The sequence below is a fragment of the Muscardinus avellanarius genome, assembly GCF_963383645.1.
Source record: "Muscardinus avellanarius genome assembly, chromosome: 4".
Classification (NCBI taxonomy): Eukaryota; Metazoa; Chordata; class Mammalia; order Rodentia; family Gliridae; genus Muscardinus; species Muscardinus avellanarius.
Window position 1 is genome coordinate 96039252 of NC_137789.1, and position 26633 is coordinate 96065884.

At 46.7% G+C, this 26633-nt stretch overlaps 1 protein-coding gene across 1 annotated transcript; it reads left to right on the forward strand.

Annotated features, from left to right (window-relative positions):
* Window positions 1-15498: 15498 nt before the first annotated feature.
* Window positions 15499-25892, forward strand: PRXL2A (peroxiredoxin like 2A; the record flags this gene model as incomplete). Its single annotated transcript, XM_080693581.1, has 5 exons — window positions 15499-15676; window positions 17610-17701; window positions 21281-21421; window positions 22129-22293; window positions 25739-25892. 5 exons carry the CDS (start codon window positions 15499-15501, stop codon window positions 25850-25852), a joined length of 690 nt encoding a protein of 229 aa, XP_080549707.1. The 3' UTR covers window positions 25853-25892.
* Between the last annotated feature and the right edge of the window lie 741 nt (window positions 25893-26633).

A 26633-nucleotide genomic window follows, 5' to 3' on the forward strand; every position in this document is an offset into this window, starting at 1 on the left:
TAACTCTGTGAGTTTTGAGGTACTGCCAAAAAAAAAAAAAAAAGATACACATAAAAGAACTGCAATGAATTGGAAAAGCTGCCAAATCTGTTGAAATGAATAAGAGAAATTCCAAAGCCATAAGAAGTTGGTGTCATAGATTCATGGTATTGAAGGACTGTTATTAAGATAGTCAAGTTATCAAAAACTTCCTACTTTGAGCAGAAAACTACTCAGGGAGAACATCCTTTAAAAAGGCTGCATTAGCCAGGTGTGGTGGCGCACTCTTGTAATCCCAGCATTTGGGAAGCTAAAACAGGAGGATCACAGTTTGCAGATAGCCTCAGCTACTTAGGCCCTTTGCAACTCAGTGAGACCCTGTTTCAAAACAAAGAGAATAAAAAATAGGGCTATGGGTATCACTCAGAGGTAGAATGCCCCTGAGTTTCATCCCCAGTACCTCAATAAATAAATAAATAAATAAATAAACAAATAAATAAATAAATAAATAAATATTAAAAATAATTAAAAGGCTGCATCATAAACCAGGCTTGGTAGCTGCACACCTGTAATCCCAGTATTTGAGAATCTGAGACAGGAGGATTGCAGGTTCAAGGTCAGTGTGTGGCAACTGAGTGAGACCCTGTTTGCAAATTTCAAAAACCAGTAGGGCTGGGGATATAGCAGTGGTAGAATACCCTGGGTTCAGTTCCCAATACTACAAAAGAAAATTTAAAAAAGAAAAAGAAAACAGAACTTGGCATGGTGGCACATACCTGTAATCCTAGTACTTGGGAGGCTGAGACAGGAGGATCACAGGGTCAAATCCAGCTCGTCAATTTAGAGAGGCTGTCAGCAACTTAGTGAAACCTTATTTTCTAATAAAAAAATAAAATAGGCCTGGGGTTGTATCTCAGAGGCAGAATGCCCCTGGGTTCAATCCCCAGCACCACAAAAAAAAAAAAAAAAAAAAAGAAAGGAAGAAAGAAAGAAAGAAAGAAAGAAAGAAGAAATGCTGCATCATCGATGTTTCTGATGGCCATATCGATCATTTCAGGTACAAATCTAGAAATCAGTGCCTCTGAGTCTAAAATTGGAAATAAGAGTTGAACTTTAATATGAAGCTATCTATGAAATGCCTTAACATGTAAATTTTACTTCTTTTTTTTTTCTTCTTTTTGGTACTGGGGATTAAACCCAGGGGCATTCTACCTCTGAGCTACAACCCCATGTGCCAGTATTGGGAAGAGGCATCAAAATGTATTAAGGTAATGGTATTGGAAAATTGCTTTGATAATTTCCAAAGTGTAAAATCTAGTCAGAGATTAGGTGCTGTACAAGCATTCAGGCAGGGAGGGGGCTGCAGCGATTACAATGCAGAGTTCCTCTCTGTCTTTGCCATTCATTCTAATCATTAACCTATAGTAAAAGCCTTAGAGTCAACTGAAGCCACTAGCCCTAAAATTACAATAGAGGCAACCGGTGCCTCTGTTTACCTCCTCCCTCTGGTAGCTGGCTTGGGGATAGGAAAGGTAAACTTTGTGTGCGGCTTCAAAGCACCCTAGCTGATGAGCAACCAATACTGTCCAATACAATAGACCTGAGGGGCAGGTAGATTCTTGACCCTTGCACTTAAGAAGTGCACTGTCCGGAGTCAAAGAGGCACCACCTGGCTAAAGAATAAGTAACTAGTCCATTGCCTTGGTAACACTGATGAGAAAGATACCAATACAAAATCTATTTAAGGGTTGGGGTCCCCAAAAGGGGCCGGAGTTCCATTTTCGGGCTCTCCAGCATTCGGGTCAACATGCTGCTTTTTCCTCCTCTTCTCTATTTCTTACTGCTCTATTTCCTAATTTTGTAATAAACATTTGTTAAAGCTGTACTGAGCTACCTGTTAGTTTTAATTTTTCCATTCAACCAACCTTAGTTGAATAGAAAGAACCCCCACCATTTTAAACCATAACACCGCAGCCCTAATTTTTTTATTTCTTATTTTGAAACAGGGTCTCACTAAGTTTTGGAGGGCCTCCTCACTAGTAGCTGAAGCTAACTACAAACCTGTGATCCTCCTTGTACTAGTATTGGGAAAAGGTTTCAAAATGTATTAATGTACCAGTATTGGGAAAGATTTCCAATTTTGAAAATATATTGTTTGTAGTAAAGAAAGCCAGGGGTGTCAGGAAAAAGGGCTTTTTTACATTTCTAAAGAGAAGTAAAGAAAGCCAGGAGCCAAGGAAAAGGGCTTCTTCACATTTCTAAAGAGAGACAAACTGCCTCAAGGAGGGGAGGAAATCCCAGATCCTGGATAAGCAACTTAACACTTTTTGGAAGTATAACAAAAGGTGTGGGGTCTGTGTCTAGACAGAGCTGCCCGCCCCCTCTGTCTCAGAGGGGGAGGATCTGGCTGAGATGGAGACAGCAGATACCTGAGATGGAGACAGCAGATACCGGGGCTAGAGATAGGGCAACATATCTACATATCAAAGGACCTGCCACAGACTTGGTCGGGATAAGAACACTCAGCATGCAGGCGTCTTTTGATGAATTCACTCGAATTGCCCCCCTGTACCATTTCTGGATGGCATGGGCTTTAGCTGTCTTCTCTATTTCTATCTTTTTAATAAACTTCTTTAAATCTTCAGCAAGTGTCCGAGCTATATATACGTATCCTTAGCTCAGGACAAGAACCCGTGGCTTTTCTGTTTGTGTGGTTGTGTTGGGGGAATTATTTCTCCCCTCACATACCGAACATATTTCACCGTAACACTCCTGTCTCAGCCTTCCAAGTACTGGGATTGCAAGTATGCACTACCATGCTCGGCTCACTTCTCTATTTTTAAGTGTACAAACAGTGATATATGCAATGGAAATTAATCCAGATTTAGACCAGAGTGCACTAGTACTCTGGCCACAATGACTGACCAACAATAGTAATGTTCTAGGCCTTGTTCACCCCTTAATCTTAACATACTGGATCCTTGTGGCTATGGCCACAAGGAGAAGGAGCCTTAGCATGAAGCCAGCATATGGATAACAGCAAAAAAGCCAAGGAACCAGGATTGTTGACATTATTGATCCACTGGCTGACCTTAAAGCAATTGGAGTTGGTTTTTCTGTTACTTGTTAACCAAACCTTCCTAAATGTTAATTTATGGTGTAAATAGTAGTGAGTAAGGGCACTCCTAAGCTCTGCTTCCCTAACCTGGGGCAGAATGACCTCACCATCCAGCCCTCGGTCAGCCATGGTTCACCTAATACTGGCCTCATCTCTGGAGGGTTCCAGGAAAAGGGCCCTATAGACTTTGCTATGAAGCACACTGTGGAGTAGAGCATCTTTATGCTTAAAAATTAAGAAGAGCTGAATTAAGGGATATTGGCAAGTAGGGAAGACATTAGAAGCTGGTCGGTGCACAGCTATTTTTGTGGTCCATAAGTGATTCTCGATCTGGATGGATTGACTTTTATGTGCCCATAGAATGGGAATCTAAGCCTGAGACAATGAAGTCAAGCAGAGGTTTCTGTTTAATTTCCACTTCAATGCTAGCTGGTTCTTGAGTTCAAGTTGTTCGAAGTTCTTGAGTTCGAAGTTGTTATGAAGCTTCTAGGCAATCCTAACTTCTACACCCTTAAATTCAAAATCTAAGGTCATTGTATGGTCTTTAAAACACTAGAAATTAATTTTTAAAACTTGTTAGTTTTTGAGGGAGTTATTTTCAGCTATGTTGTTTTATAATTCATTAATTATTTTTTGTGGTAGTAGGAAATGAACCCAAAGGCATTCTATGGGCTACACCCCCAGCCAAATTTTATTTATTATTATGAAACAGGGTCTCACTAGGTTGATAAGAGTCTCACTATTTGCAGGGGCTGTTCTCGAACCTGTGATCCTCCTGTACTAGACTTCCAAGTACTGGGGTTACAGGCATGTGCCACCACGCCCGGCTTTGTTTTATCCTTAAGTTTGGTTAATAAATTTTCCTGTGCCTGATTGCCCATCGTTTATTTTTCTGGTCTGATGGCAGTGTAAGAAGTTTAACCTGTGCTTTCTTGTATAAAAGGAAACTTGGGAATATTAGGAACCATATTAATTAGCCACCAGATCTAGCCTGATTTCTGAAGTCCAGAGCTTTGAGTTTTGCAGAGATATAAGTAGAATCATGGCTTTGTTGGGGGAGGGACTGATCTCAGAGGTGTTCTACCACTGAGCAACATTCCTCAGCCGTTTTAATACAGGCGTTCACTAAGTTGCCTGGGCTGGCCTCGAAAGGGCAGTCTTCCTGCCCTCATCCTCCTGCCTCAGCCTCCTGAGTCCCTGGAATTACAGACATGCACCACCATGTTGAGCTGACTTTTTGCATTTGATTAATATGTACAACCCCGATGAAGGCTCAGAGCATCATTTACTGCAGAATTCTGTTTCCCCAATCTCCAAGTGGCGCTGTCATAAATGGTCAGTTTCTGGCCGCCCATGTCCCTAGGAAATGGCTTCCTGTTTTGTTTTAAGTGGCCTTCCGTGCAAACCTGCTGCATCTTTGACCAAATCTTCTATTTCAGGATGGAGAGAGTAAGTCTTCTCCCTCCTCTTCACAGGATAGGGAGAAATGAGGCAGGCAGGACATAGGTCTTCTGGGGTAAAAGGACTTTTTATGATTATACCCACATTGCACCAAATTATAATGAATATCCATCCTCTGGCCTTCAAATCAATGCCTACTCCTACAAGAAAACTGCATGACCACTCAGGCTGACTGAGCCCTCTCACTTCAGTTTTGATCCACACCTCCCATGTACATCTGTATGCCGGCCCTGGTTCTGGGTTCCCAGAGGTGGAACAAAGAAACAATCTGATCAAAAAGAGCTCCTTGAAAGTTGGACATGGTGGCGCACATGTAATCCTAGCTTGGGAAGCTGAAACTGGAGGATCACGGGTTCAAGGCTAGCTTCAGCAGTTTATCAAGACCCTTTGCAGCTTAGTGTGACCTTATTTCAAAATAAAAAGGGTTGGGGATATAGCCCTGGGTTTTAATCCCTAATAACAAAAGGAGGTGAAAGTGGCCCCTTGAAATACTGGCATGTTGGTATTTGTCTATGATCTCAGTATATAGGAGGGTGAGACAAGAGAATCACAGATTTGAGCCCAGCCTCAGCAATTTAACGAGACTCCCAGCAACTTAGATTCTGTTTAAAAATTAAAGTAAAAAGAGCTCACAGTAGAATGCCTCTGGGTTCAATCCCCAGCAACAAAGAGCCCTTCCTATAGATTCTACGGGTCAAGGTGTTGCCATAAATTTATGTAGAACACAGTGTCTGAGTGAGAAGCCAGGGCGGTGAATAAGGGAAAACTTTGGACTTCCAGAACTAGAAAGTGCTTCCCAACTCACACCCCTATTCATGAACACGCAGAGGGCTGAAAGTGTCCACCCTCAGCGAGGTGAAAAATGCTCCTGGGCGCGATGATGGCAACGTCAGGGGCCGGCGCTCACCGAGCGGTCGCAGTTTGCCACGCTGGCGCCGTGCCTGCGCCCGGAGGGTGGGCGAGGCGGGTCCTGCCTCACGCGGCTGCGGCTGGCAGAGGGGGCGGGGCCCGAGCGCGCTGGAGGCGGGGCCTGTCACTTGGGAGGAGCCCGGCGGCGCCGGCTCGGAACTGCGCAGGCGCGGGCCCGCCCCCGGGCTCCCCGCGAGTTGGGTCCCGGCGCCGGCTCCCGCACGCGAAAAAGCGGGCGGGAGCGACCCTTCCGGCGGCCGCTGCGCGCTGGGCTCTGCGAGGCCCGTGACGTCGCGGAGGCGGGGTTCACCCCGGCGCAGGTGAGGATCCCGGGACCCGTCGGCCGCGCGCGGGGAAAGCAGGTGCCTGGCTCACGTCCCCGACCTCGGGCCGGCCCGCGCGCTGCAGCCCCTTCAGAGGCGGCCCGACCTTCCCCGGGACGACGCTCCTTCCCGGGCCCGAGGCGCCCCTGCGCCGTGGTCAGTGGGGAAAACTGCCCCGTCCTGAGGGCGCAGAACCTCGTCTGCCCACCCCAGGCTGTGAGTGAGGCTGGTGGCACCGACCTGTCATGTTGAAACAGGGGACCAAAGAGAAACACACGTCTAGCGGCGTTGGTCCAGGGGCCGAGGACCAGGAGTCACGGCTAGGGACCCCGGCCCCTTTTCGTGCAGCTCACACATGTGTGCTTTCTTTCGTCAGTCACAGAGCCACCTGTTCCCCCTTTTTCAAAGGTCACAAACTCGTATTTATTAGTTTCAAAGCACTCTGCTGAGGCACAGGAATGAGATGAGCCAGGTACCCACAGAGCAGCCCATCTTTAGCCTGGTGACAGGGACTGGGAGATAATCCTGGGGATGGCCAGAGGCACCCCGCGAGTTCGAAGGGCCTGGGGTTCAGATCCAGATGACCATGCCTCTTATAGCTCAGTGATCTCGACCACACCATGGTTTTTTGGTTTTGTTTTTATTTCAATGAATTTTCCTACCAGCTGGTTAATCATTTATTTTAAAGAAAATAGGATATTGGGGGGGGGGGCATTGCCATGGAGCCAGATCATATATGGTCCTTGATGCTCCTTACTTTGGCCCAGCCTTGAGACTAGAATTGGAAGTCAGACTGCAAACCTTGACTCCTAAGAAATACTCATTGGTACTGGGCATAGTGGCACATGCTTGTAGTCCCAGTACTTGGGAAGCTGAGACAAGAAGGCTGCATGTTCAAGACCAGCCTTCTCAACATAGGGAGATCCTTACAACCTAGGGAAACCCTATTTCAAAACAAAAAATAAAAAAGGTTGGGGATGTAGCTCAGTAGAATGCCCCTGGGTTCAGTCCCCAGTTTAAAAAAAAAAAAAAAAGCCTCATTAGTCAGAAAATTCCTCATTTTGTGTAGATAACATTTTGGTCATAATCATTGACTAATTGAGAAATGAAGAATTATGTGCCACATCTGTGGCACTCTTTGTAAGGTAGCTTACAAAACAGCTCCTATACATTCCTATGCATTTAAACCTCTTCTTTTATCCTTGTAGAAGGTGATTCAGGAATTGTTCCCATTTTACTAATCCAAGACAGTGTTTTGTCCAGGTTCATTATAGTTAAGATCTCAGTTATTCCTAGTCTGGCCTTCCCCTGTTCCCCCCTTTATAAAGGCACACCATGTAGTTGAGGCCCTATGTATTGTTCCTGAGGGGGGTACAAAGGACAGTTCTGACAGTTGTCTAGTCAGCTTGTGTGGCACCTGGGAGGTTTGGTTAGGGCCAGAATTCTAGGGCTCAAGTGCCAGGCTTTGCCAGTATCTCAGAAACCAAGCAACTCTCCTGTCAGCTGAGCATTTGACTCTTTGAGAAATGTTGAGCAGAGGCTCCAAGTCTCGCTGGCTGAGGCTTTGTGGCAAGAACTATCAGGCCACTTTGCAGGAAGCCAGCCTCACCCCTGAGCTCAGTGACCTCTGGCCCAGGGAGATTGCAGCTGGGTGGTGTCCTTTGCCTCCTCTGGCACTGCCAGTGCACAACACCGCATGGAGCTGCTGCAGGGGTGGCATGGAGTGTGTGTCATGGAGCAGGTAGACAGCAGAGTGGTGACGGCAAGCCAGGGTTCCCCCCAGATCCAGGAGGCAGACCTGCAGGGACATAGCTCAAGCAGTTCAGTGTTTTGTGTCTGTCCTGCTGTCATAGAATAAGTGAATCTGAGCCCTTCGAAGAAGAGAAAGATAATGTGACCTTACAGTTCTTTAATGTGTTCTGCATTGCATGTTACTCTCTTAAACATTGTTTATGACGACCTTTCAAAACGCCATGGATTTTTAGAAGATAATGAGGTGCAGGGGGATGAGATGACTTCTCAGACTCAGAGTGAGAGCTTAGAATTTGGTCCTGAACCCCACTTTTATAGTGTAATGCCACCCTTGCCTTCCTCTCCACACCCATGGCAGGATACTGCAAGTGAGGAGCAAAACAACTAGATCATTTAGGACCTCTGCCACTTTAGGAGCCCTTCAGAGGTGAGGATTTCTCCCAGCCCCCACAGTCTTCGCCCCCAGCCATGTCTCAAAGGTTGCTACAGCCAAGTGTGCTTTCTTGTTCTGCTTTGAAATCTTTTCAAAGCTCTGAATCTATCTAAGAGGAGGGCTGAGCCAGAGCCTGGTGGACAGTCACCCTAAGGAGCAGGGCTGAGAGTTGGAGGTTGTGGCAGGTAGGTGATAAACCCTGTGTGTGGCTGTTTCTGTGGTATGTAACATTGGTGGCTGGGAGAGAATCTCCTATTGCTCATGGGGTGCTGGCTGCCCATGTTCACACATTGCTAAACTGGCATTTTCAGGCTGTTTCTTTAGTATCTAGAATTGACAGGTCCTTCTAACTGTGGGTAGAAAAAGTTTGGACCAGCTTCTCAGCTAAGAATGGGCAACGTAGTCCTTAATAAAACATTTGGGGGCCAGGCGTGGTGGCGCACGCTTTTAATCCCAGCATTTGGGAGGCTGAGACTGGAGGATCACGGTTCGCAGACAGCCTCAGATACTTAGTGAGGCACTCCGTAACTTAGTGAGACCCTGTTTCAAAATAAAGAATAAAGCTGGGCGTGGTGGCGCACACTTGTTATCCCTGAGCTTGGGAGGTGGAGACAGGATTGTGCAGGTTTGAAGCCAGCCTCTCTGGCTTAAGAGACCCTGTTTCCAAATAAAAATATAAAAAATAGGTGTTTGGGAGTATAGCCTGGAGGTAGACAGGTTTCCAGGAACCCCAGTACCACACACACACACACACACACACACACAAAAAAAAAAAAAAAAAAAAAGAATAAAAAAAAAACAGGGCAGGGGGTGTAGCTCAGAGGTCTAATGTCCCTGGGTTTCATCCCCAGACCCCACCCCCCAATTTATTTATTTTATTTTATTTTATTTATTTTTTTGGTGCTGGTTTATAAGCTGCTTGCCAAGGATTGGGAATTCTCTCCAGGCACCAAATTTCCTAAATCCCATTCAGAAGCAGTCTTGAACCTGCTTGCTTGAAGCCAGCCAGTAATCAGGTTTCAGGACCTACAGGGCCCCTTGTCCTGATCCCTAATCCCTACGCTGTTGTAGCCTTAGGGGCCTCTGGCCCAGAGCTGGTTGCTTGGGATCTGGAGTGTCTAATGCAGAATAAACAACCATGGACTGGGAGCTGGGAAACCCAGACCTGAGTCCCAGCATAGCCCCTGACTTCTGAAGCACCCCTGTGACCTTAAACTAGCCAGCCCTTTCTCTGGGCCTTAGTTCCCTCATTCGGTAAGGGAGGAGATGAGTTAAAGCTTTGAAGGGAGGCGATGGAGTACCCTTCCAGCTTTGCTCACTGGGGGCCTGAGGCAGGGAAACTCATGTGCACTCTTGGTTTTCTTTGTCTCCCTGAGCCCCCATTTCTTTCTTCTCCCCATCTGTGTCAGGCCAGCTCATTCCAAGGAGTGAGGATTCCCTGGGTGGGTGGGGCCGGGCAGGTGTACCCTTGATGCTGAGAATATGATACTGTCTCTACTTGTTTCAGACATAAATTAACCCACCCAGTGCTGATGCTTTATTTTATTAAGACTTTCTCAGTTTCTGCCCAGAGGAGCTGCCTGAGCAGGCAGGAATTTGGCCCAGGGAAAGAAGAAGTGGCCGGAAAGCAGTGTGACAGGTTCCCCTGAAATCCTCAGATCCCTATACCTACAGTCACAGGTACATCAGAATCTGGAAGGGACTGTTCTAGCTGAGATGATGGCATGCATTTCTGCTTCCTTCTCTATCTGTACAGATGACATCCACACCCAGAAGATCTCCATAATTTATATCTGGTTGCCGTGCCAGCAAGCTAGGACACAATGTAAGGTCACATACACTTCAAGGTAGAGTGTTGGTTTTTTTTAAACATCAGGATAGCCCTGTCTAAAATTATCTTCCACACTGAGCCAAAATTGGATGGTTCCAACTCTGCCTCACTGTGGAATTTTTTTCATTAGACATGTAATGCCTGCTGGCTGACCAGGGTCTGGGGTTAAATGCTAGGGTGTAAGAGCGGGTTAGATAGCAGTCCCTGCCCTTAGTTATGCCACCATATTGTGAAGACAGACGTGTAAGTAACTAAAATATACAAAGTCCATTTGCTCAATAAGTAGTGTGTGTGTGTGTGTGTGTGTGTGTGTATGTGTGTGTGTGTGTTGTACACTGTATCAGCAGTGAGTGAGCAGTCAACTGGCAGGACTTTCAGGAAAGAATTTGAAGGGAAAGTGTTATTTGTGCTGAGTGTTACTTGTTACAAAGAAATAAGCATTTACTTAATTGGCATGGGTGGATGGTCATTCCAGGTACAGAAAATAAAATGTGAGCAGCACAATAGCCTTGCTTGTGGCGTGGTCTGGTTGAGGAGGGAGGCAGAATGGTGGCTTGAAGCTGAGCCCTATAGGCTGTGTCCAGAAGTTCATTGTGAGGCTCTGACCCCAAGAGAAGGATGTGACTAGGTCAGGGTGTGTTAAGATCACCCTGGCTACAGCATGGAGAATAAGCTGTAGAGAACCAAAGTACAGCATGGTCAAATTCAATGCTGAGGCTATTGAAGTAGCCAAGGCACACAACGAGAGGGGCCTGGGCATGGGCAGTGGTAGTGAGATGTATTTTGTAAGGTGGGCAGAACTTTCCCACTGGTTTTAGATGTGGGCGACGAGAGTGGGAGGAGTAAAGTGTGGCTGCTGTTTCTGACCTGAAGTTGGCCATTTGCTTGTGTCGTTCACCGAGATTGGGAGTGCCAGAGGAAAAATTGACTTGAGTAGAAGGCTGTTTTGACATGGAACAACAGAGATACACTTATAACTCCCCAAGCAGAAACTGAGTCAGAGACAGAAACAGGGACTTGGAAGTTCATGCAAAGGTTGGGGGTGAAGCGCTGAAGAGTGTAAGGTCACCCAGGAAAGGAGCAAAAGCACAGGCGGGCAATGGATAGATGGCAGGCGAGTCCTTGGTGGCACCAGCTGGCTTCCTGGGCAGGGGGTGAGGCATGGGCAAGGGAGTCACGGAGGAAAGGACGTGTCCTTTTGACACTATCCCTGTGACATATGGGCTGTGTTAAGAGCTTCGCTTCATTAGTGTGCACCGGATAGCGGAGGTGGAGCCTGTTGGCACTTGGGAAATGTTACAGTTTGCATGACTGCAAATGACTCAAAACTTTGCTCAGCTTTTTGAAGGGCTAGGGGGCTTTGGCAGCTCTCCATTTTGATGCTTTCTGGAGATTAACTGTTGGCAGCTGCAGGAGCCCCAGGGTTGTGTGGCCTGCTCTTGCCTATGCAGTGACTGAGCTTAGGGGCATAGGCGCCACTCCAGAGCCCCACCTCCAGCCCTCCCCCGCTGCCCGCTTACCCTGCCTGCTTGCTGTGGGGCAGCCTCTTTGTCCGTAGAGGCAGCGGTGTGCACACTGCAGATGGTGAGTGCCTGTCCCCAGGGTTGTCCCTCCAGAGGTTGGGGACAGGGACCATGTGGGGGGAGGGGAGGCACCTTGTATAAGAAAGAAGCAGGCTCAAGGTTGGAAGCTGAATGGGCCTGGTGGAGTAGAGGGGTGGGGTGATAGAGATCTAAGAATGTTCAGACTCCAGAGTGAGCTGTGAATGCTGGAATCCTAGGATGTCACCCAGCAGTTTTTAGGAGCCTTGGCATCCCCTTGTTTTGGACAAAGTTAAGAAAAATAGAGACATGATGAGAAATGGACCTAGGGTGGTCTGGGAAGCCTAGCTTGTCCCCCACCCCACAGATCTTCCCAGATCAGAGCTACCACTGGGATCTGCTACAGCTGTTGTTTGTGGTCTCCTCCTGCTTCACCTTTTGTGTGAGAAGGAGGAACAGATAAGCCCACAGCAGGGAACTGAGCACTGTAGCTGTCAGATGGGAGCTGGCTTTTCTGTAAACAACAGACCCTTTCCGTAATGGAAAAGGGACAGCAAGGGGGAAGAGAAGGGACAGCTGGTAGATGGTAAATTTCCTTTAGTGCAAGCATGTTTTGACTGTATCTTATGGCTGAAAAGTAAGGTGATCTTTTTATATTCTGTCTAAGACAAAGGAGATCGTACCCCCTGAGCTCCACAAACCCATTTCTGAAAGTGCAGTGGGGCATTGTGACAGTAGGAGACCACAGCTTTGAAGTCCTGTTCCTTTTCACCCTGGCCCAGGTGGCAGTATGGATGCCTGCTGGCTCTGTGGCAGTGGGGAAGTTAATGAACTTCTCTGAACCTCAGCATTGGCAGCTGCAAAACAGGGTAATTTCTGTATCACGGGTCGGTTGAGTGCATGAAATTAGGCCATGTACGTCAAGTGACACGAAGGAAATTTGGGGTTAATGGCCTCCTGCTTCTGTCGTCAGTGGTCTTAGAGGCCCAGGGAAAATGTATTCTAGTTAGACATTAAAGTGTCCTCCACCCAGCCTTTTTTTGTGGGTGGAGATAACTGATCTAGCATCCAGGGTCTGCTCAGGCTGTGTGGCAGGTAGCAGCGGTGGTTTATGCTCCAAGACATGCTTTGTAGCTCTGGGCGCATGGCTGAGGGGCTGGACCTGTGCCTGGCTGGATGTTCCCAGAACCTACTTTTCGCTGCTTATCTTTGGCAGGCCAGCTGCTGGGGTCTCACTGGGCAGGGGTGTTCATAGATTGACCTGGCTCACAGGAGTGCTGGGACACCCCGAGGATGAGGGCCACCTCCCCAGAAGGATGACTCCCTGCTCACACTTTTTGGATCACAGCTGGGGTTGGGACTGGAGAGTAGGGGTAGAAAACAGTACCCCTGGCAGTTTTAAAACCCAGGTCTTATACCCCAGCCCTTGAACTCTGGGTAGGAAGATGGAGCCTTTGGGATGTGGAAATTTGCATTTCAGGGTGCCTTCAGCAGGCTCTGCCCCCAGTCCTCCTGCTCCTACTCAGGCTTAGCCAGCCCTGGCAGGACCAAGCCCTTCCACCCTGCTTCCTGCCTACCCCAGCTCCAAAGCCGCCTCCTCCCCATGCTTCTATGGCTGCCCAGACTTCTCGTCCTGCACTGCCGCAACCTCATGTGCAACCTTGCCCAGGCAGCTTCACCCTCCCACTCACTTTCCTGTGAGTGGTGCACCAGGTCTGTATGTCCTTGGGGATTATGTGTCAGTTCTTTTTTATATTTTCCAAATTGCCATTTATTGAACAGGTCTGTGCTGAATAATATTTAGACATAAATGTTGAATCTAGTTGAATTGGATTCCCTCGTTGTACTCATGACATACAGGCTGGATACCTGCAGATGGGCACTGGGGAAATGCAGCCTGTCTGCCTCCAAGTGCAGCAGGGGAGTGTGGAAGGATGTCGAGCCCACTGTAAGGGTCTCCAGGCTTCCCAACACACCAATGTGTCCCAGGAGTCAAAGTGAGCCCATTTGTAGAGTAGCTGTAAGCCAGCCTTTGCACACTGACATAGAAATGTTTACCACATCTGTGATCAGACACCTCTCCTGTCCAGACATCACTCGTGTGGTCCTGAATCATACGCACCTGTGAGAAATCCAGAGATATTTTAGGAATGCATTAAGGTACAGACATTGTTCCTGGCTCTGTGGAACCTCCTGTTTATGACAGGCGGGTAAGAGCTGAGATTTTTCCTCCTAATTGTTCTGTGAACTATACTCCAATAATGTGTAACTTTGCCACATAATAGAATTGGAAGCAAGCCTGTGGAAGGTTCTTTCCTGCTTGGCCCAAGGACTTTGTAGTCCATAAGTCATTTTCCTCATTATTCAGTTCCGCTGAGTTCACTTCACACATCTGTGGTAAGCCTGTTGTTTAGGGACTTCATTTTGAACAGCATGCTTATAAGAAGTTTCTCTCTCCCAACAACAATTCCTAGTGGTACCTATTGGCCCCAGACGCATACTGGCCTCTTCTTTTTCCTCTTTCCCAGTAGATAGATGTAGATTTCTCTTCCTTAAATGTCATTTTCATTTGGTCACCCCTTGTTTGGAAGTGCTTTTTTATTTCTTAACTCAAATCCAAACTTTCTACTCTGGCCTACTCTTTTCTGGCCTACTCTTTTACACCTCACTGCAGAGCAGCCTCATAGCCCCCCGTCCTCGGCTAGCTCTTTGGAGAATTCTTGTCCAGGTCTAGTCCTGCAGGGGTGAGTTGAGTCAGAGGGTAGGTAGGCCATGCATGCCCCTGGCCTGTGTCCAGAATCAGGCTGAGACACAGGGAGGAAGGCCCCAGAGTAAGTCAGATCCTAGGATGGCAGGGAGCCAGACAGAAGGGTACTATTGTCAGAAGGAAGGCGGTGGGGTCCCTTCTACTATCACAGGGCTGTGCTGCTTCCAGGGTTGGCCACCCAGAGGCCTGAGGACTCCCAGCTGAGGGGAGCCTTACTAGTGAGGCCACCAGCCCCAGCTGGGAATAAGGCTGGACTCCAACAGGACCGCCTGGGACAGCCTCCCCTGGTGTTGACATCATAGAGCCTGCTTCTCCAGTAAAACATCTACTCCCTCAGTCTCTTCTTCCACCACTCAGCAGATGTCATTGCCGTCCTCTCCATAGAGAGAAATGTCAGATTAGACACGGTGTTTAACAGTGGCCATTTCTTGGTGATGGGTTTTGGAGGGTATTTGCTTTTTAGCAACTGTGATTTTATGAATTGCTTCTTTAAAAATTTTTTGTTTTATTTTTACCATAACCCTATTTTATTTTTATAATGAGTAAATATAAAGCTATTCTCAGTTGGGAGAAGTTTACTTGAGTTGGGAGTAAGTTTGCCTTACTACCATGAGTGAGACCCTGCTGGGCACTTGCTGGGGCCTTCGTAAACAGACTATGGTCTTTGTTTCTGGGGGATTGTCAAACTAAAGAGAAAGGAAGAGAGGTTAGCAAAACAAGTGTCTTCTGAGCCAGGCCAATACTTGGGAGTCTGAGACAGGAAGATCTCAGGTTCTTGGCCAGCCTCAGCAATTTCAGCCCTCTGTAATTTAGTGAGTGAGACCCTGTTTCAGAATAAAATGGAGCTGGGTGTGTAGCTCAGAGGTAGAATGTCCTAGGGTTTCATCCCTAGTACCACAAACGAAAACAAAATCAAGTGTCCTCTGCTCACAGTGGAAAGAACTACTTGGGTTGGAAAAAGAATCGGGAATGGTGAGAAAAGGAATGAGGAAGTATCCTGCTTCTGGGGGTCATGCATGGCAGAGCACGCTGAGCAGGGGACCACCACCTGGGGTTTGAGCAGAGGGAACAGCCAGAGAAAGCTATCCTTTCTCTGACATCGCTCCTGACTCCCGGCAAGGTCCCTGAAGCACTAATCTGCTTGTGTCTGTCATATCCCCAAGTTCTGGTAGAGGCAGGTGCTGAGCAGCCCTCATCCAGTCTCACCTCTGCTGCTGCTGCTGCCACTACCGCCACCGCTGCCACCGCCACTGCTGTCACCGCCGTCCCTTCTCTCTGGCCTCCTAGCCGGCTGCCTGCCAGTGCCTTCGAGCCTTGTGCAGGAGATCAGATTCCAGCTGTCCTGTGGGAGCAGTGACATCTTCCTTCCTCTCAGTCTCCAGAGATGTCTTTTCTCCAGGACCCTAGTATCTTCACCATGGGGATGTGGTCCATTGGTGCTGGAGCCCTGGGGGCTGCTGCCCTGGCCCTGTTCTTGGCCAACACAGACATGTTTCTGTCCAAGCCCCAGAAAGCGGCACTGGAGTATCTGGAAGATATAGACCTGAAAACACTGGAGAAGGGTAAGTAGTGACCCTGCCAGGCTCAGTACTTTTCCAAGGTGCTAGAAGGCAGAATTGCTTGGGTTTTGTTTTGTTTTCTCTTTCTTTCCTTTTTATTTTATTCTGTCTTCCTTTCTTTTTTTCTTGCTAATAAAATAAAACATTAGAGAAGATTTAGTAATGCTTTCTAAATTACCAGAAGTTCCATTATCCTAACATAATTATCATTTTTATTTTGGTATATTTCTTTTCATGTTTACATATTATTATATACTTGTGATCTAGTATAAGCTGTTACTTTACCTTTTATAAAACTCATTGTTCATACTCTGTTATTGTCTAACTAATAATAAATTGTTCCATAATATTCAGTAATATATTATACCATCACTTAATAAACCAGCTCTTCCAGAAAATGCTCTGAGGAATTCCCCAATTTGAGAAACACTGTTTATCTAATTTCTTGTCCTGATGCTCAGCACAGGGGGTTTTGAAGTGGGGGTGTCTGTTTTGCTACTGGTAGCAGCATGCTCAGTTCCCATCTATGATGGAGCTGCAGTACATGGACAACTTTTCATGGTAACACTTGAAAATTGGCCACTGTTCACCTCCCTGGGGGACCTACCTGGAGTCCATCATGGGCAGCAGAGAGCCACACATTTCGAGGTGGTAGATCTGCCCCCCTCCAGTGTATTCTCAGCATCAGAGCTGTAGTTCAGTGGGGGTTTGGTCATGCCCAGATGAGGCAGGTGATCTTGATTGGTGGACAGTAGGCTCATCGATTGGGTAGTCTCCAGGTTACTGTCCCAGAAGGAAGTCATCATCATCTTTCAGCAAGTGAGGAAGCTTGCCAGAGCAAGGCAGGCATGTGATTGTGCAGACTCATGGTAGGTCACCTCAGTAAGGCTCAGAGAGACCTGGGCAGCTTGTTCAGCCCAGACTCTCCCAACCTCCTTAGATTACATACAATCTCCCCACTTCCCGTTTCCCTGTTTTGTTCATATAACATCCCACAGGGACATAGATGCCTGTGGGAAATACTGAAATAATAAGTTCAGACTTATTCAGCCCTCACTAATTTTCTGTGACCAGACACAGTGATGACATTTTTATAGTCATCTTTTAAAATGCCTTGCAGCCCAAGGTGGAACTTTTAGATATCTGCATTTTACAAATAAGGAAGCTGAGTTCCACAAAAAGAAATAGCCTTCCTAGGACCACATGGCTAGATTCAAACTCAGTGTGACCTCAGAGCCAACCTCGGACTACAGTGCCTACCCCAAGCATGTGGGGCATCTTCTACCTTGCTCCGTTAATAATATTTTAGTTAACATATTTAGGTAAAATATTTTAAAATTCTATTAATTACTTTGAATGTTTTTAAGAGTACTTTTTCATTTGGGGCCATGTTTCTGCCCTACAGGATTTTCAGCATGTTTAGCAACACTGGCCAAAAGGCAGTGACCATTTTACCAGAAATATCACAGTCTGGAATGTTCCATTTGAAAATAGATTTTAATGAGGGAGGGACATTTTTTTTGTGTGTGTGTGTGTGTGGTACTGGAGGTGGAACCCAGGGGCTTTTCTACCTCCAGGCTATACTCCCAGACCTGTTTTATATTTTATTTAAAAACAGGGTCTCACTGAGTTGCTGAGAGCCTCACTCAGTCGCTGAGGCTGGCTTTGAACCTGTGTGATCTTCGTGTCTCAGCCTCCCAAGTGCTGGGATTACATGCGTGCACCACCACGCCCGGCTATGGGAGGACCTTTTGAATAGATAGAATCCTTGAGCTTGATTAACTTTCTCTCACATGTGAAATGCCTGTCTGGATCCTCTTCCAGGCCTGGTTTCTGACCTCAGCTTGGCTTAGCACAGGACATGAGCTGCTTACAGGGTGGAGCTGATCTGGCTGGGCCAGGAGGATATATTGAATTTTCATTTCTTCTCCCTTAGAATCAAGGACTTTCAAAGCCAAGGAGCTATGGGAAAAGAGTGGAGCTGTGATCATGGCTGTGCGGAGGCCAGGTTGTTTGCTCTGTCGAGAGGTAAGTGCCTTTGAGGATCTGTTCAGAGAAAAGGATGTGGGCAAGTGGGGCCCAGAGCCTTTCCAGCCAGGAAGAAGCCCATAGGCCCACTTTAGCCTTTTGTCAACACTGGCTTCTCTCTGCTATTTGCTGTGGGTATTTCCTTTGACTCAGGCTGTGTTCCTGCTTTTTAGCAACTCTCCGTCTCCTGCTGGGGTTAGTGGTACACTTGACTTCCTTTTGATACTTCCAAGCTTTTTACCCTGTGTTGTGGCATTTGTGTCCTGGATTATCTTCGGGTTTAGTCCAAAGCAGCAGTGAAGTCCAATTCTGTGTTCCTGGCACTCAGCACAGACACATGCTTCTGGAAATGCATTGCTGCTGATATGGGCATGTTCAGCCCCATCTGTGATGAAACCACAGCACACAGGGAGACTCTTCACTGCAGGGTCACACTGCAGAGCAGACCTGCCTGTCTACCTCCCCTTGGGGACTCATCGTGGACAGCCAAGAGCCACACACTCCATTGCTGTGGCTCTTTTGCCTCTGTGTGCTGTTCCAGGATCTGTGGCTCCATGCAGTCTCAATCATACTGATGGTGTAGGTGCATTTAGCATGAGACACTCATGAAAGTTGGAACTCGCTGACCTGGAGGTCTCCAGGTTGGCCTCTCAAAGTGAAGCCATTGTTGTCTGCCAAGTAAGTGATTGCTGAATCACAAATTGCCAGTGCCAAAGGGGACTTTGTAGTGAACCAGGCCCAACCTTGTCACTTTATAGATGGGCAACCTGAGGGCCAGAGTGGTTTGCCTGGCCTGTCCAGTGGGTAGCTGAAGCCCCAAATTCTGAGATTGTTCTTTTCCTTGCCTAGGAGAAAACAGTACTCCTGCTGTGGCTTCCCAAGTCGTACCTTTGGCCCTGTCCAGGTTATTGTCCAGTCCCTCTGGCTGCTGTGCCCAACCCCAGGGGATTTCCTTTTCAGCCCTGCCTTCTGTGGGGTGGGAGAAGCCACTTCTTACCTCGGGCACAGACTCCTCACCAGCTCTCCTGAAAACACAGCCTGTTGTTACAATTCTCATTTTGCGGAGGACTGAGCAGGAGTGCCCAGATTGTGACAAAGCCACATTGTCTGGGCAGGCATATCAATTTCCTATCACTGCCGTAACAAATTGCTACAAATTCAAGGGCTTTAAACAATACATTTACCACACAGTTCTGGAGGTCAGAATTCTGAAATGGAATCCAGACACATTCCTCCACTCCTCCGGAAGCCCTGGGGGAGAATTGATTGTTTTGCCTTTTCCAGCTTCTAGAGGCGACCAGTGTTCCTTGGCTTAGGCCTTTTCTATTTTTAAGGTCAGCTGGTAGCCAGGCATGGTGGCACACACTTGTAATCCCAGTACTTGGGAGGCTGAGACAGGAGGATTCCAAGTTCTCAGCCAGCCTCAGCTATTTAGTAAGGCCATCTGCAACTTAGTGAGACCCTGTTTCAAAAGTAAAGAATAAAATAGGGCTGGGGATATAGCTTGGAGTTAGAAGGCCCCTGGGTTCAATCCCCGGTGCCACAAAAAAAAATTTTTTTTAAAGTCAGCTGGTCAAGTCATCTTCATATTTTATCCCATGACACTGATTTTTCTACCTCCCTCTCCCGCCTTGAAGGACCCTGGTCTCTGGTGACTGCACTGGGCCTACCCACATATCTTAGGATAATCTTCTTACTTTAAAGTCAGCTGATGCACAGCTCAAGTCAGCTCAAGTAACATAATAAGTCTGCTCAAGTAACATAACATATTCACAGGATCTAGGAATTAAGCTGAGGACATCTTCAGAGGGCCATCTTCTGCCTCCCATTGGAGGTGGAGTTGAAATTCAGGGCATTTGTCCCCAAATCTGTGCTGTCTCCAGACACGAACATGGAGGGGCCTGTTATGACTTGATCTCTTGAGGCCAGTGGGACCCAAAAGGTTCCAAGAACAACAGCTCTTGCTAATTGCACCTTGTTTTCCTCTGTGCTGGCCTGTGCACTGGCAGAGCATTTTATGGAAACTTACAGTTTCCAGAAAGATTGGTGAATGCCAGTGTGTGTTATTTGTTGTGATTTTTTTTCCTGTTTTTTTCCCTCCCAGTGCTAGGAATCAAACACAGGGCCATGGTCATACTAGGCAAGCACTCTACTACTGAGCTATATCCCTAGTCCCAGTCTGGGTTATTTGGACAGATCCAGAGAGGAGGTATATGACTTGGTTTTCATTCACAGCTGTGTACAGTAACATATTAACAGCAAAGAACCCAGGAGATACCAGTGAAACGTTCCATCTGCAGCAGATGATCTTAGACCGCATCAGACACTGTAGTCCCTCCTCTCCACTTTAGGGCAAAATTTTCCAGTTACCAAAGCTCCTGATAAATATATTATAATCAGTTCTGCTTTACTATCTAGCCTTTTTGTTCTACAAAAGAAATGAAAACTTAATGTAGCTGCCACCATACAATAGTATATCTGTATTAGAGGTGAGCAGGCTACATTTAAAAACATTTCTTGCCAGTTTAATTCTAATGTCTAATGTAAAAAAGCAATTTGTTCTTACCGTCCAAGTTTTAGTGAGACTCAGTGTGGTTTATTCATCCAGCACGTGGTTCACAAGGGCCCAGGATATCTGTCCTGCTCAGCCCAGTTTTATTTTCCTCATTGTCCACATCTTTTCACCTGGCATTTAGTACCTTCTCTCCATCCAGCCATGTTCTAGGCACTGGGCAGTTTAAAATATGGAAGACATAGTTTCTAAATTGGCGACACATTTGGGGATCTAAGTGATAGTATTCAGCTTAGTGGCAGCATGCAGACTCAGCACAAAAAAACAGCAAGTGAGGAAGTAGAGCGTATACAGAGAAGCAGGGCTCACAAAGGTGTGGCAGTGCACATTTGCAACGCCAGGGCTTGGGAGGCTGAGACAGGAGGGTCACAGGTTCCAGGCCAGCCTCAGCTGCTTAGCAATACTCTTGGCCACCTAGCAAGACCTTGTTTCTAAACAAAAAATAAAAAGGGCTGGGATTGTAGCTTAGAAGCAGAATCTCCATAGATTCACTCCCCAGTACAGCAAAGAGAGAAGGGAAGGAAGGAAGGAAGGAAAAGAGGGAGGGCAAGGGGCTTCACTCCAGATTGGATAGACCAAGGAGATCCTTCCTGAGGGTCTAGTTTTGCTGGAGAGAGAAAGAAGGCCATAGCAGGGGAGGAGCGGGGAGCCCACTGGGCAGGAGTGTGGCGGGTGGCACATAGGCCTTAGGCTAATTTGGCTAGTGCCAGAGAGTGGCTGGGAGATGAGATAGTAGAGAAGTGCTATGGCTGGGAGTAGAAGACACATTTGGGTGCAGCCTCAAGGTTATGGCTGCCCCCAGGCTGTGATTGGGACATCCCAAAAGGAACCTAACTCTCCTTCCCACCATGGAGAATACAGGAAGCCTGGCCTACACAAGCCTGAACTGTTTCATCACCTCTGTCACCTCTGTCCTTCTCTGTTCAGTGCTATCCATGCTGTGGGTCTGTAGGGAAGAAAGGCTGCCGATTGGCAGCAGTGCCCCTGAACCTCCCTGTGTTCTGCAGGAGGCCATGGAATTATCCTCCTTGAAGCCCAAGCTGGATGAGCTGGGCATCCCCCTCTATGCAGTGGTAAAGGAGCAGGTCAGGAACGAAGTGAGAGACTTCCAGCCCTACTTCAAAGGAGACATCTTCCTGGATGAAAAGGTACGTGCTCTGTGAGTGGTGGGACAAGACTCTGGAGAGTTCGGGAGCCCAAGGGGAGTGCAGCAAGGGGCTGGAGGCCCAGACTCTCCTTCAGCTGCCCTGCACTTGCCCTCTGTGTAGGGCGCAGTCAGACACACTTGCACATCATCCTCGTCATTATTTCCAAAGCCCTTCCCTGCAGTATGGCCCAGGAGGGTAGGAAGTAGCCCACTATGCAGGCAGGCCCTAGCACAGACCCCAGAGCCTTCAGATTCTTCAAAGCTGTGTTCCTTTCCCTTCTGCGTCTGTCTGCAGAATGTAGTGCAGTTGCAGTGCAAGAATAGTGAGAAGGGGGAGTCAGAGTGTTTCCTAGGTCAGGTCTGCCTTGAGGTCAGAAGCTGGGGAGGTAGCTAAGTAGTAGCACTTGTAGTAGCAAGTGCCAGGCGCCAAGTTCCATCCCAAGCACCACCAAAAAAAGGGGGAAAAAAAAACAGAAAAGAAAAAGAAAAAATTAAGTTTTAAGAAGCTGAGTCTGGCAGGGTTCTTGGCGTCCTCAGCAGTTGAGAATGGTCCTGGTGGGAGTTGTGTGTGTGCTGGGTGGGGAAAAGGTGGCAGCCAGCAGATTTAGGGGCTTGGCCTGGGAACAGTGTCCTGTTATGAACCTGGCCTCCCTCGGGAGGGGAGGCACAAAGGCTGTTCACATATAACCTGTCTTTCTCACTTCATAGAAAAAGTTCTACGGTCCACAAAGGCGCAAGATGGTGTACATGGGGCTTGTCCGCCTGGGTGTGTGGTACAACATCTTCCGTGCCTGGAATGGCGGCTTCTCTGGAAACCTGGACGGCGAAGGCTTCATCCTTGGGGGAGTTTTTGTGATGGGACCAGGAAAGCAGGTGAACTCTTGGTGTTTCCTTGTAGGTCTGTGGGAGTGTGTCTGTGAGCACAAGGTCCCTGGCAGGACCGGGACAGGGTCTGACATTTCCTACTCAGGATCTCCTGGTTTTCTTTCCAGAAAGTGAGGGAACCTGAGGAAGGGAAGGGAGGATAGTGGCCACTGATCACACATCTGCTGGCTCCTTACCTTCACCTGTGAGCAGAGAGGGAAACTGAGACTAAGAGGATAGTGACTACACCAGGGAACATGAGCACTCAGATTTTCCAACTTCAAGTTCTATTTTCTGCATTCACACAAAAGCATTATTGTATTGTTTATGAGCTACTCCATTTGAGTGTTCCCAGGACATCAAGGCTGGACGATGGGGACAATCAAGAGGAAAGAAGGAATAAGAACAGGCCATGAGGGGAGTGGCAAGGGGCCATGCTTTGGGGATGGGAGGTCCTGGTGTTGAAACTGTCCTTGGAGAGGCAGCCGACCCCTCTGTGGACAGGCAGTTGTGGGTCCTAATTATGAGGATCAGGGGTCAGCAAGGGGACTTATGATGGGAGGCATGAAAAGGGAGGAGGGGCAGGGCCAACAGAGGCTGGTAGATATGTGTCAGGGATGAGGAAGAGCAGATTTGGGCAGAGAGCACAGGAGGAAGACCTAGAGACTGTTAGGCCTTGATTTCTGGGAAAGTCTCTGCCAGCCTCAGGTATGACATTCATACGTGCAGAAAGTATTTTCTTTCTGTAGAAAGACATTGTCCATTCATTGGTTGTATCTCACCACCAATGTTAACTGCATAGTCTTCCCAATTTGGGAGAAACAAAAGTGGGGATAGAAATCCATGGATTTGATTTGGGTGTGGTGGCACACGCTTGTAATCCCAGCATTTAGGAGGCTGAGAAAGGAGGATCATGGTTCACAGTCAGCATCAGCTACTTTGTGAGGCCCTTTGCAACACAGTGAGACCCTGTTTCAAAATAAAGAATAACAAATAGGGCTGGGGCTATAGCTCAGAGGTAGAATGTCCCTGGGCTTCATCCCTAGTACAGAAAGAAAGAAAGAAAGAAAGAAAGAAAGAAAGAAAGAAAGAAAGAAAGTTAGTTAAGCTTTATTTCTGATGTCTTGCTTTCACACTTCAGTAGAGCTCTTGCTCGTCTGTATTAGAACTTGGCATTACATGGCGTCTGATTTAACATAGGCCTTTTTGCTAATTTTCTGGTAACTACATCAAAGTGTGTAGGATTCCCTCCCCTCCCACCTCTGCCTTCCCATGGCCTTCAGGGCAGGGTTCCCACACCTGCCAGCCTTTTCTTGCCCAGCAGTGACTCATGTTGTGCTTACGGGCCAGGCTGGCACATCCCTGGTGTTGCTAGGTGTGCTGTTTGACTTTGTTGGCTCTCCCTGGAGTTTCTGGCCTCCCCCCCCCCCCCCCGTGGAAGGTTAACTGGCTGGCTGGGGCTGGACTCACTCAGCTATCCTTGGAGTAGAGCTTTTGCCCCCACTGTGCCAGGTGCTGCTCAGCGCCTTTCTGTTTTGTTTTTTTTTTTTTATAATAATCATAAAGCACTTGGTGCCACTGATGGGAATTGTGAATTTTTTGTAATAATAATCCATAAAGCATACTTACTTTAAAGAACTGTATATACCCATAGAACATTTGAAAACAGCAAAACAGTGGAAGGGCAGGGGCGCTGTCGTGTGAGCTTAGCTTCCACAGACAACACACTGGAACAGAGATGAAAGGACTTTGGCTCTTTTTTTTTTTGCAGTTGATGCCTTACCAAGCTATATACATTTTTTTCATTTAGTGTATCATAAACATTTTTCCATATTATTATGTATTTTCTCAGTATTTTTACTGCCTATATTATGCTTTGTTGAGCAAGGAAATATAATTTCCTAATTTATTTCCCTGTGGTCACAACAGTGTAGTGGGACTTTTTATAAGTCTTTATAAATAATAACACAACATACTTACAGATATTGGGGGACTACTAGGTATTGAACCTGAGGTATTCTGTCACTGAGCTACCTTCTCAAATCTTTTCTTAGTTTTTTATTTTGAGCCAGATCTTGCTCATTTGCCAAAGCTAGCTTCAAACTTGTGATCCTCCTGCCTTAACCCTCCAAGTAACTGGGATTGCAGGTATATCCCACCATGCCCTGCAACAGATGTCTTAAAATTTTGAGTTCCCAGGTATAATGGTTAAAAACCCTAGCCGGGCATGATGGCACATGCTTGTAATCCCAGTAGTTGGGAGGTTGAGACAGGAGAATCTCAGGTTTGCAGCCAGTCAGAGCAATTTAGTGAGGCCCTCCACAACTTAGTGAGACCCTGTTTCAAAAAATAAAAGAATAAAAGAGGACTAGGTAGTTGACTGAGATGTAGAGTCCCTCTGGGTTTTATCCCTAGTATCTATTAATTAATTATGTTAAAGACTCTTAGGCACAATGGTACACTCCTATAATCCCAGCTACTCAGGAGACTGAGGCATAAGGGTAACCAAGTTCAAGGCCGGTCTGGTAACTTAAGGAAACTCTGCATCAAAATAAAATAAGCTCGGTGTGGTGGCACATGCTTGTAATCCCAGTACTTTTGAGGCTGAGACAAGAGTTGCAGGTTCTTCTTGGTTCTCTCCGTACCTTGGTGAGACCCTGTTTCAAAATAAAGAATAAAAAATAGAGCTGGGGGTGTAGCTTGGAGGTAGAATGCCCCTGGGTTCAATCCCCAGTACCGCAAAATAAATAAATAAATTAATTAATTAATTAATTTAAAAGGACTGGGAATGTAGCTCAGTGGTAGAGTGCTTGCCTATCATGCATGGGGCCTTGGCTTTAATCCCTAGTACTAAAACAAAGCATAACTCTTTAACAAGGATTCTCTAATGCAGATCTCCAATACATTTTACCATTTTTACTATTTCTTTAGGGTAATTTGGGAGTACTCTCTGACTCTGAATTTTTTTTCCAGTATCAGAAAAGTGGCCTCTCTGGTTTCTTAGGAAGACTAGAGGAAAGAGTGGGCCTACCTTCTCAGATGGCCATTCTGCACCTGTGAAAGTCTGACCTGAACTCTAACACAGGGTTTTCTGTGTTAGCTTCTTCCTGTTCTTTTCACTGGTGTATTCTCGTACCTGCTCTCTACCTGTGGACATCCTGGTTACCTTCTCTCCTTTATTACCTGTGAATCCCTTCCTAATGCCCTATCATGATTAACCACTCCTGGCTTCCTGCTCCCATAGTGCCCTTCGTGTAGTCCAAACTTGTGCTGTGGCCTTCCCTGATCTACCTTCGCCCTAAGTGTGGCCTCCTGCAGGGCAGATGCCGGGCCCGAGTTGGATGTGTAGTCTCTGCCTGAGCATGGGGCTTGGTGGACAGCTGGCTCTCAGTGTCTGTCCCAGGAATGAAGGACTCGGAATGAGCACTGATATTCCCTCTTGTTTCCTTTTTAGGGCATCCTTCTTGAACACCGAGAAAAAGAATTTGGAGATAAAGTGAACCCACTTTCTGTTCTGGAAGCTGTGAGGAAGATTAAACCACAGACTCCAACCTCAGAGAAAAAATGATCCCGTGAAACTGCCCGGCTCAGGGATAACCAGGGACACTTGCCTGTGCTCATGGGATATGCCATTTCCACTCGTGGCCCTGAGGAGTTAGGAAACCCACCCAGATTACTATGGATTATTAACTACATATTCTCTCTGTGGATTAATCCATTCTAACAATGTTTTATCTTTAGTCCCAATAAGGCAAAATAGGCCCCCAAATAAAATAACTGGCAAAAGTATAAGAAATTACTGAGGATTATTTTAGGTAAGACCTGGAAATATGAGGTTTAAAGTTGATTGCTGAAGCTCATTACAAATCTGTATGAGGTTTGAGTACTATTATTTGAAATAATTTTTATTTATATGTTTTTGAAAATCTAAGAAAGTTGGGGCTGGGGTATAGCTTGGTGGTAGAGCACTTGCCTAGCATGCAAGAGACCTGGATTCCATCCTTAGCACCTAAAAAAACATAAAAGATCTAAGAAAAAATAATGCTTGATTTGAAGATTAGAGAATATAAGGCTTTTGGCTGGTAGTGTTTCTACTAGTGACTTGTTATATAATGTCAAGGTAATACTCATCTAAAGAAGTGATATATCACCGGATAGTTTGATAAAGGCCAATAAGAAAGTAAAATCTTGTTTCACTGTCTTAGATTCTAACCTCTGTTTTTCTAGAATAATCTCTGCCTCTAATAAAATTGTGCACCAGAGGTCACCTGTATACACCAGTTTTTCTGACAAAAGTTTATAATAAAAATACCATAAAGTTGGCTGAAAGTAAAAAATTAATCTTCTTC